Below are 11,027 nucleotides of genomic sequence, written 5' to 3' on the forward strand. Positions count from 1 at the left end.
AATGAATGCAGCATTCACTAATATGATACCACCGTAATGAATGCAGCAATTGCAGGAGACAAAGTCATCCAAAGACAAGTGTGTTGTGATGTGAAAATTTGCTAACCGCAGACGACAAGACACTCGTAAATATTTTGTTTTGTAAATACTATAAAAACATGTATTGTCCTTTCAGGTCTAGCTTCTCTCTGTCTCTCTCTCTCCCTTTGTAAGTAAAGTACATGACACCACATTTTTGGTCTCGGCAAACAGAAAATTATTTTTTCTTTTTCTTTTTCTTTTTTTGGGGGGTGGGACCTAAGCAGAACTTCAGTAGAATCCTATTGGTAGATTTACTCTAGATTGAGATTTAATTAGTCTCATCTGTTACGTATGTTTTGCTGAACCATTCTAATTGCTTTATTAGACTAAACAGATATGTTACTATTTACTGGCTTGCTTACTGGTAATCAAATCCAACTTGCTGGCATCCGGAAAAACAATAAAAAAAAAATTCAATGGCTAGTAAAATTAGCCATAAGCAACTAACCCAAGATAATTGTATGAATTTGGTATCGTCGGTTCCAAAAAATCCAAGAATCAAATCAAAATTTCTTTGAGAAGAAACATAAATTTTTTTTTACACATCTATTTTGAGAGTTTTCAAGAATTCGATCAACCAAAACTTAGGCAAAACAAGATTATGGTATGAGGGCACCGTAATGAATGCAGCAATTGCAAAACAGAAAAACTAGAATCAGGACACCACATAGCAAATCATTAGGCTTAACTGGAAATTGCATGAAATTAATGTTTAGCAAGTATTCAAAAAGCTAAATCAGTATTTTGTTTTTGCTGTTCATTCCTAACCTAAATTAGTAAGCAGATATCAAATCTTCCTACTCTGTCCACAACGACCAGTAGTGACATAGACACTACACTAGTTTGTGTTCAAAACACTGAGAATAATAAGTGGCACCTACAAGAATGAAAGGGAGAGACAGGTCCAGAATTGCCATGAACCTTTGAAACCTGCAAGATGCAAGCGTTTCTGTATCTTGACCATAAAACGTCTTAAACATGACAATATTTTAAGTTTTTAGCTAACTCATTGGCCAAATGACAATAATAATCTTTTCTATTCTTTAGCCCTTCTGTGCTCCTCAAATTAATATCATGAAACAGAAACACTATTGAAGCTTTTTTTTGTGTAATGTTATTGTTTCATGATAACAAAGCTATGATAAAGCCACAAATGTACTCCCAAGATCAAAACACCATCTGATTAGAACCTTGTGTTGACAGAAGTAATTCTTAAATGTCCCTCCTCAGTCTTGATATTACAAGTTAATATTGTCACCTACCAATAACTAAATTGCAATAACGTATGTTAACTTTAAACCATAGCAGCCATTATATCTATTTCGACAAGTATATATAGTTGAAAATTGCTTACCAATCAGTTCGTTCAGATGTGCCTTCATCGTCTTACTTGTTGGCTTGCAGCTGTGCTTTCAAAGATTTAAGGAGATCTTGCATTTCACTTTGTTGGTTCTGCATTTCACTTTGCTGGTTCACAAGCTTCTCCATAAGTTGTTGTTGAGATTGGACTGTTATTTCCAACTCAGCTGAGCGCTTCTCCGCTTGTTCTGCTCTTTTCTTGAAATCATCTATCTCTGCAAGCTTTTGGGCAATTATTCCAGCTTTGGAGGGACCACGGCCATGTACGTATCCGGTTACACGTCCAGTTACTTCAATGGAAATGTCTTCTTCAGTCCTATTTGCACCACTGGATTCAGATTCCAACTTTTTCTCCTTCATCATGCTCTGTCACAAAGGTAAATTCTGAAGTTAGACTTTCATAAGAGTTGTACAACAATATACCATGTACCAATTCCATTTTTCTTACTAAGTTCATAGCAGATGTTTCGTCAACCATTGCATTCTTCTTCTTGCTGTAATGGGTGATGTCATAAAGTTCTATTGGTCCAACTTCCCTCCCTTCTTGTGCTTCCTGTTACAATAAGAAGTTAAATAACCTGCCTAAACAATCCAAAAGACATGTCTTCAAGATAATCAAATACCCGGTCAGCTTTATGACGAAGAAAGGATTTTGTTCCAGCTGTATGAGCAGTTTTTTGCTTTGATCTATTGATCTTGTTCCTCTCACTTATCTTCTGCACTTATCAAGTTCAGCCGTGATCAAAATTTAACACACAAAAAACATGAGAAAGAACAATAGTAAATGATCAAAAGTCGGCGTCTATACCATAAAATTTAGACTACAGAAATAGTCACAAAGGTAAATCCAATCAGATTCTTCAACATATTGTGGACGATTTGCAAGTGCTTCCTCTTTTGTACTAAATTTCTTGAAAATCTTGTGAAAATTGTATCGTCGACTTCTGTACTGTGTATTTAACTGCTTAAGAAGCGCTGGCTTAACATGTTCTCCTTCATGTGGAGCAAAACTATTCTGAAATATGAGTGAAAAATTTATTGTAAAAGTCAGAAAAAGTGCATAAATGTCCTGTTGCAGAACTAGTTGTTACCAAGTCAAGAAGAAAAACAAGCCTTCAAAACAATTTCACTTACATTAACAAGTTTTAGCATTCCTTCTCTATCAGAGCTGGCCAGTTTGGACCATTTTTCTGCTTTCCATTTGCCATATTTACGAATGACACAACTTGCCTCTGAGATGTACTGTTGTGCCCCTTCTCCAATTACTCTTCCACTAACTTCAGAGACCTGGACTTTTACCTTTTTGCCGGCCTTCTTTTCCTTGGACAGTGCAATATTGCGAGTATATCCTCTTTTCCTAGTTACATTGATACCACCTACCCAAAACATAGTACACAGTTATGAATGTGAGTGGAAAAATCTGAAATGAAATTAGCTGTGTAATATAAATTACAAGTAAATCTCATATACCGGTATCATTCTGTTGAACATCATCGCTCTCATTAATCCGGTCACTTCCACAACCAATGGACTGGTTAGATCCGACTTGTACTGAAGTAGGAGTAGTATTTTGCTGCTCAATAGATGTAGGAGTTGTCAACTCATGTCTTGATGATCCTGTAGCAGTTTTGCGACCATTTGAGGTAGTAGGATCCTAAAATCCAGCCAACTACACATTAGAAATGTATTTTTCAAATATTGCCAACTACCAAAAGTAAGAACTAACCTCAGTCTCATCAAATAGGCGAATTTGAACTGACTTTCTAGATAGGCTGAGTTGTACAGCATTATTGGCATTGCTAGCCAGACTATCTTTTGGGCCACCAACTTGCTATTCAGCAGGTAAGAAATACACAGCAGGTTTAGATGCTTAATTGTTTAAAACCAATGGTATAAAGAAGTGAAGGTACAAGTACATAGCAAAGTCAATTTTCATCACCTGTTCACCTATTTTTTCTCTAGCTTCTGCTGCATTAGGTATTTCAGCACCTCGAGTTGGTCGCATAGGACATTTTCCTTTCTTCCCTGGCCCAGCCATGTAACTACATGATAAAAAGATATCAATCAGCCATGCATTTAGACTAAATATGTCTAAAATGCCAGGACAAGGTACAATTACCAACATGCTCACCCGAAGGAGGAACTTAATTAATATGCCTTGCATTTTACAATAGATATTGCAAATTAGAAGATAAGAGTGACTAAAAATAATTCAAGACAAGAAATACACTTGATTTGAACCAAAAGTTACATTGTAACTATAAATAGAAACTGAAAATGTTATTTACAACATCGTTTAGTCAGACTCATAGTCATCACTTTCTACAAATTTTTCACTTTCATCTTCACTCGAGCTCAATTGCTGAATCTCATCATCATCAACAAAAAAATCATCCATTTTCCTGGCATGTTTAGCTGAAGAATCAGAATTTAGGATGCCAGTTTCTACAGCTTCATCAGCTAGCATATCACCTCTTTTCAAGTTAGACAAATCGACATTCTCTTGAACCCCAATTAGGTCTTCAAGATAATCTTCTTGGTAAACTTGTTCTTCTTCACATGATTTATCCTCATCCTTTTCAAGAACAGCATATGATGAACGTGGACAGACTGACTCGACAACATGCCAATCACCTCCAAGCCTCATATCCTTTACGTAAAATACCTGTTCGGCTTGGGAAGCGAATACAAATGGCTGGTCTATATACCATTTTTTTGACAAATTAACGCTGCTTAGATTACTCTGTTTGTCTATTTTAAGACATGAGCTATTTTTCAAGTCCCACCAATCACACTTGAACAGAACTACTCGGCTTTGACTGAAGGCGTATTCAACCTCTAAGATATCTGTAATAGCACCATAGAAGTTTATTTCTACATCAGCATGCTCACCCTTCACCATAATGCCACTATTCTGGGTTTTTCTGTCTACCTCACGTGTTTTGGTATGAAATCTAAACCCATTGACATTACAACCAGGATATTTGATCACTCTAAAATCCAGTCCTTTGGCCAAAGACAACAATTCATCACAGCATCTGCCTTGTGTATGCATGTAAGTGACCTATATGACCCAAATAAGAAATTAGAATGACTGAACAAATTAACAACTATATAAATACCACAAGTCTTCTAGTAGTTTGTTCCATACTTACACGATCTTCAAACCACTTTGGAAACTCTAAATCGTGCATCTGCTCTACATTCGACACATTTTGCTGCTGAAGCAATTCTTTGTGCATCCTATACAATAGTATTATTAGTTATCTATGTGGTACGGTTAGTGATATAATTGACTAAACATATAACACTTCTCATATACATAAGGTAATAAATTTATTACCTTATGTAATCATCAATTTCTTCACAATTTTTCAAGATGAATAAATGTATTTTCATCAACTCTGATTCACTTAAGCAACAAAATGTTGCTGCCCCAAAAGGCCGAGCCATTCCAGAAAAAATAGACAACTTTCCAGCAGCCTCAAAGCGTTCGGTGTTTCTTTCTGGTTCATTAAATATTGTAGGAACATTGTGCAAGTACCTGGAAATGAATGTTAGACATTCATCATCCAAGTAACGCTCAACAATGCATCCTTCCGGTCGAGCTCTGTTGTGCACATAACCTTTGTATTGACCCATTTTTCTGTGTCACAAAAATGCAGCCATAAGATGTCACAGCAGTACGACCCTAGGAAGCAAAAGAAGATTCAGTCTTAAAATAGCCTTTACACTACCTCTCAAATGGGAACATCCACCGGTATTGTGCTGGGCCAGCAAGTTTTGCTTCAGCAGGTAAATGGACCATTAAATGGACCATTACATCGAAGAAATTTGGAGGGAAAATTTTTTCAAGTTTGCAGAGTATTACAACAATGTTTTTCTCCTGTGCATCTAACTCATCTACATAAAGAGTCCTGGAACAAATTTTCCTAAAAAAATTGCTTAGTTCTACCAAAGTTTGGGAAACATCCTTTGGCAGCATGCCTCTAATTGCTAATGGAAGTAGACGTTGCAAGAATACATGATAATCATGACTCTTCATCCCTGAAATTTGGCACTCTTTTGGCTTAACACAATGAGATATGTTTGAGGCAAATCCATCGGGGAACTTGAGTGAGCTCAAAAACTGGCATAGTTTTTGTTTTTCGCTGCGTGAAAGAGTGTAGCATGCAGCGGGCATCACCTTTGAATCCCCTTGAGTTTGAAGATGCAATTCTTCCCTCAATCTCATTTCCTTCAAATCCTCTCTAGCTTGCCAAGTGTCCCTATTTTTGTGTCCCGTACCCATCACTGTAGCCAACAAAATTTCACACACATTCTTCACGATATGCATAATGTCCAAGTTGTGTCTAATTTTGTTAGTACTCCAATATGGCAGCTCAAAAAAAATGCTTTTCTTCAACCAATTTGACTGATTTTGCATGCGTTTTCTTTTCTTCTCTTTAAGCAATTCAGGTGCCTTACCAAACACCATTTGATCAAACTCTTGAAGTTGTTCAAAGATTTCTTCACCGGATAAAGTTCTAACAGGCTGTCTAAGATCACTCTTGCCATTAAATGACTTTCTTTCTCTGCGCCATTTATGGTCCGCTGGCAAAAATCGCCGGTGCCCCATATAGCAACATTTTAATCCATTTCTCAGATATACACTGGTTGTATCATCTAAACAAATAGGACAGGCCTTATAACCTTTCGTACTCCACCCTGACAAATAGGCATATGCTGGAAAATCACTTATAGTCCACAATAGAGCAGCCCGTAACATAAATTTTTCTCCCACGGCTGCATCATAAGTCTCAAAGCCAGTGTCAAAAAACTCTTTCAACTCATCAATTAGAGGCCTAAAAAATATATCCATATCATTTCCTATGCACTTAGGACCTGGAATAATCATTGATAACAGGAAAAAAGGGTCCTTTAAGCATTTCCAAGGTGGTAGATTGTAATGAACAAGGATTACAGGCCATATACTATATGCATTATTCATGTTTCCATAGGGATTGAAACCATCAGTTGAAAGCCCCAACCTAACATTACGAGGATCTTCGGCAAAAGATGGGTGACTGTTATCAAACTCCTTCCAAGCTATTGAGTCAGCAGGGTGTGTCATTGTGTTTTCCTTGGGAACGCGTCTCTCTTTATGCCACCTCATATCTTGAGCTATCTCCTTGTTTATGAATAGTCTTTGCAACCTTGACTTTAAGGGGAAATAGCGAAGCACTTTTCTAGGAATTTTAGAACCCGGGGATTTATAACGAGGTGCTTTACATTTTTCATTTGGGCAGTGATCGAGGCTTTCATTTTCTTTCCAATAAAGTGCACAATCATTTTCACATGCATGTATTTTTTCACACTTGAGTCCTAGCTCACGAATTAAATTTTTTGCATCATAGTATGAGCTAGGAATTGATGCCATGGGGAAGACTTGAATGAGGAATTTCAGCAGCATATCGATGGATTTGCAAGTCCACCGATTCATAGTTTTCAAATGAAGGATATGGACAACAAAGGAAAGTTTTGAGTACTTATCACAACCCGGGTAGAGACTTTTTTCAGCTTCAGATAATAATCTAAGAAACTTACTTGCTTCCCCCTCTTGCTTATTTGGTATATCCCTATTATGTTCCCCCGAATTTCTCCAATTCTCGCCAAAGTTTGCAGTACCAACGTCATTTAACATTTCTTGAATATCATCTGACTCACTGTTTTCTTCATCTAAAACTATGTTATCATCTTCATCCTCATCAGAATCCTCAAACCTTTCACCATGATATACCCACCTAGTATAGCTCTCAACAATTCCCCCACACAAATGACTTTTCATGACCTCCATAGTTTGATCCTCAAAGTTGTTGCACCCTTTACATGGACAAGGGAGCTTATATGTGGGATCCTTGCCTAAATAAGCGAACTGAACGAATTCTTTCACTCCTGCCAAATATCTAGGATGCAAGTAATCTTTAATTGTCATCCAACTCCTATCCATGTTTTTTCAAAAGCACCGTTGATCCTAACACAAAAAAATATGCAACCATGATATTACAACAACACATATAATAAATATAGGAAATTAATCTTCCCATACAACAATAATAAAAATTAAACAAAATACAACACAGCTATTACTAAATTCAAACATGTCACAATGTAAGCATGTGAGGAGGCTGTGTGCAATGCAAAACACAATGTAAGGCAGATAGGAATTAATTCTGGAGTCTTGTGAGATTTTCTTGGCAAGCACTACTGTATCCCGGGCCACACAGACAATGATCACCATATCAGCTTAGTTAACAACATAGCCAGGGCCAGCTAATCAAACCAGAAGTTTCAGGGATGAGGAGGCAAAGTTTAAGCTGTGTAAGGTTCGATCAGTACAGTTTGGACAGAAGGGCAAGCCATACCTGAATACCTATGATGGTCATACCATTCGTTACCCAGACCCACTCATCAAGGCCAATGACACCATCAAACTTGACCTGGAGACTTTTTTGATTACTGAATTCATCAAGTTTGATGTTGGGAATGTTGTCATGGTGACTGGGGGAAGGAACAGAGGTTGGGTTGGAGTAATCAAGAATAGAGAGAAACATAAGGGAAGCTTTGAGACCATCCATGTCCAAGATGCCACAGGTCACGAGTTTGCAGCATGAGAACAAGGAATTGCAGACTCCATAGGTCCTTAGCCACTCTATTATGGAGGGATAACAAGAACATTTCTGATATTGAAGTTTAGTCACTTTTGACAATTAAACTACTTGAGGTAGTTGCTGTCCCATTACTTTCATTAGAAAGTGACCCAAAAAGTTCCATCAGATGCCTCAACATGTACAGGCATCACAGCAACAGATCTCATATGAACATAAATGCTGCTACATTTGGACAAATTTCCAACTCAGCGTTTTGAAAGGGAAGGGGAGGGGGAGAGCATGAGTCCACACACAGCACTTTAGACACCGCTAGACATCAAAAATCACTAAAACCACTAACAAGGAGACAAAAAATATTAAGAAAGATGTGTGTGAAACAGTCCTTACAGAATTAAGCAGAAGTTCTGGGCTAGTCCTGAAAATAAATTAAAAAATGTAAAGTTATACAAATCTCATGAATCTAATAAGCATAGCGATTGAAACTAACTAATGTGACAACAGTAAAGAGCAACATACTTCAGTTCAACTTCAGGTTTGTTATGTCTTTCAACTTCTTGACAAGGGAAGTTCTGCAGTCAGTTTTTGCCAAGGCAAAGGAAATCATCAAAAGGCACCACTTCTCATCAAAGAAAACATGGCAATGTTATAGTGGATAAGATATCATCTTTATGTAAAGTAACAATGCCAAGATTCAGATTCTATCTGTTTCCGATCATATTCTGTGATTTCAATCAGAAAAGTATATTAAATAAAAAATATGAAGTTGTTTCTGAATTGTTAGAGACTCAGAGGCAAAAGTTCAGCCAAACTTGTATCTGACAAAAGTTAGAAGACACAACATTGGAAAAGGTGCAAAGCCCTAGGTGTCTCCCCCAAAGGACAAAGGTATCAAGTTGTCAGTTATAGAGGAACAAAGGAAAAGGATTGCTGCCCAGGCGGCCACTACTGCCTAATTTTTTTACTATTAGCGTCTTTGGGAGGGTAACATTTTACTTGCAAAACTAGTATTAAGATGTTGCAATTTTTGAGTTGGGTTTAATGTTTTATTTGTCTTGTTTAGTTACAGTTTTGGACATTAAATATTTGTGTTGGCGCGGTGATTGCACTGCTATCTAGAACCCTACAGTTACAGGTTTAAAAAAAAATACATATAGATATATCACTAGTTTCTGATAATGTGCCGCCATTGATGTTCTTTTGTATGCATATTGTTTGTATGTATGTTCTTTTGTCACCTTATCTATTCCTTTTGTGCTCTGCAGGGCTGTCAAATCTACTTAAGAGAGCAGAAGATGGCAAGAAAATCACTGGAATGACGATCAGCAGAAGAGGACCATCAATCTCTCATTTATTTTTTGCTGATGATTCTCTAATATTTTGTAAAGCTGAGCCCAGTCAGGCTAAGGAGCTAATGTACTTGCTGAAGAGATACGAGGAAGGCTCAGGTCAAATTATCATTTTGGAGAAGTCATCTGTATTTTTTAGCAAAAATATGTCCAGTGTTAAGCAAGATGATATATGTAAGGAGCTGGGGAAAATACAAAAAGTCAGTCAAGGGAAGTACCTGGGTCTACCAATGGTGGTCACCAGAACTAAGGAACAGGTGTTTGGTTTTGTGAAGGATAATTGCCAGAAAAGAATAAACTCCTAGAAAAACAAATTTTTGAGTGCTGCTGGGAAGGAGGTGCTACTTAAGGCAGTGACTATGGCGATGACCACCTATGCTATGTCATGTTTTAAATTGTCATCTAAGCTGTGTAAATACATTAGTTCCAGGATGGCTAGATTCTGGTGGGGTGAGAAAGATGGAAAAAGCAAACTGCATTGGTGTTCCTGGAAGAAGTTGGCTCAAGAAAAGGAGAATGGAGGGTTGGGTTTCAAAGACCTGCTGAGATTTAACAGAGCATTGCTGGGGAAACAGGTGTGGAGACTCTTAACCAATTCTTTCTCTTTTAGTGAGTAAGGTTCTCAAAGCTAAGTATTACCCCAACGAGTCACTACTCAGAAGCAAAGTACCTAAAACAGCCTCCTGGATCTGGCAGAGTATTATGGGAGCAAGAGAGGAGGTGGAGGAAGGTATAAGGAGGAAGATAGGAAATGGGAGGAGCACAATGGTATGGGACGACAAAGGTGGTGGAAAAGGAGAAAGCAGAAGCATTAGGTGAATTCTTGAAGCTGACAGGATTAGGAAAGAAGGCATGACCTTTCTCTTGCCTGGTGGCATTGGTTAGCTTCAAGAGGCCATTTGGTGTGATTTCAGCTATGCCATCCAGGCTCAAGTTTGACGACCGGAATCCGTTGTAGGTGATACTAAGGTCCTGGGAAGATCCAAAGCCAGATAGAGTGGAAACCACAAGCAGTATAAGCTTGATTAGAATCAACATGGCTAGCTAATGGCTGATACTAGCTTCAAGTTCTCTCCAAAATCTGACAATGGTTTTAAGTATATCCTTTGCTTGTCAGTAAGATATCAGCAGTATTAATTGACTCTCGCAAGAGACCCGGACAAGAGATTCTGATTGCCGGGCCTGGCGGACATTGAAAATATCGGATGATTGTGCCAATGGCTGATAAAAAACTTATCAATTTTTCCGGTCACTATCATTAGTCCATCCAGGAACAGTCATTGTCACGTGCATACTGATATGTAAATCCCTTATCCGCACCAAAGAATTAACTCATGGCATATTAATCTTATTCCATAATAGTACCTATTCAATCTAGGTCCCTGCCTCCTTCGACTCGACAACATTTAACAAGTACTTCGCAAGCCTCTAAACAAGAATAGACTGAGAAGAATGACAAAGTGAAATGCACTAGAATACCAAGAAATTAGCCAAAACAAGGGGAACACACACACACACACAAGGCGAGATGCAAATATATAGCAGTTGGAGAAGCTAAAGTTGACCTTTCTATTTTAAACCCCATAAATAA

General features: G+C 37.7%; 1 protein-coding gene and 1 pseudogene across 1 annotated transcript; both read left to right on the forward strand.

The window, feature by feature from the left end:
* The first annotated feature begins 7,580 nt into the window (after positions 1–7,580).
* LOC113758013 lies at positions 7,581–9,043 on the forward strand (annotated as a pseudogene).
* A 752-nt stretch (positions 9,044–9,795) lies between these two features.
* LOC113758014 (uncharacterized mitochondrial protein AtMg00310-like) lies at positions 9,796–10,255 on the forward strand. Its single transcript, XM_027301045.1, has 2 exons — positions 9,796–10,011; positions 10,133–10,255. Exons 1-2 carry the CDS (start codon positions 9,796–9,798, stop codon positions 10,253–10,255), a joined length of 339 nt encoding a protein of 112 aa, XP_027156846.1.
* Positions 10,256–11,027: the final 772 nt, after the last annotated feature.

The sequence above is a fragment of the Coffea eugenioides genome, unplaced genomic scaffold (assembly GCF_003713205.1).
Source record: "Coffea eugenioides isolate CCC68of unplaced genomic scaffold, Ceug_1.0 ScVebR1_3498;HRSCAF=4720, whole genome shotgun sequence".
In the NCBI taxonomy this organism is placed as follows: domain Eukaryota; kingdom Viridiplantae; phylum Streptophyta; class Magnoliopsida; order Gentianales; family Rubiaceae; genus Coffea; species Coffea eugenioides.

Bases quoted from the DNA above. Each gene is read 5' to 3' on its own strand.
- LOC113758014 (XM_027301045.1), top strand. From the start codon at position 9,796: ATGGCGATGACCACCTATGCTATGTCATGTTTTAAATTGTCATCTAAG. The intron at 10,012-10,132 runs GTGTGGAGACTC...TGGATCTGGCAG, and splicing joins GAGCATTGCTGGGGAAACAG to AGTATTATGGGAGCAAGAGA.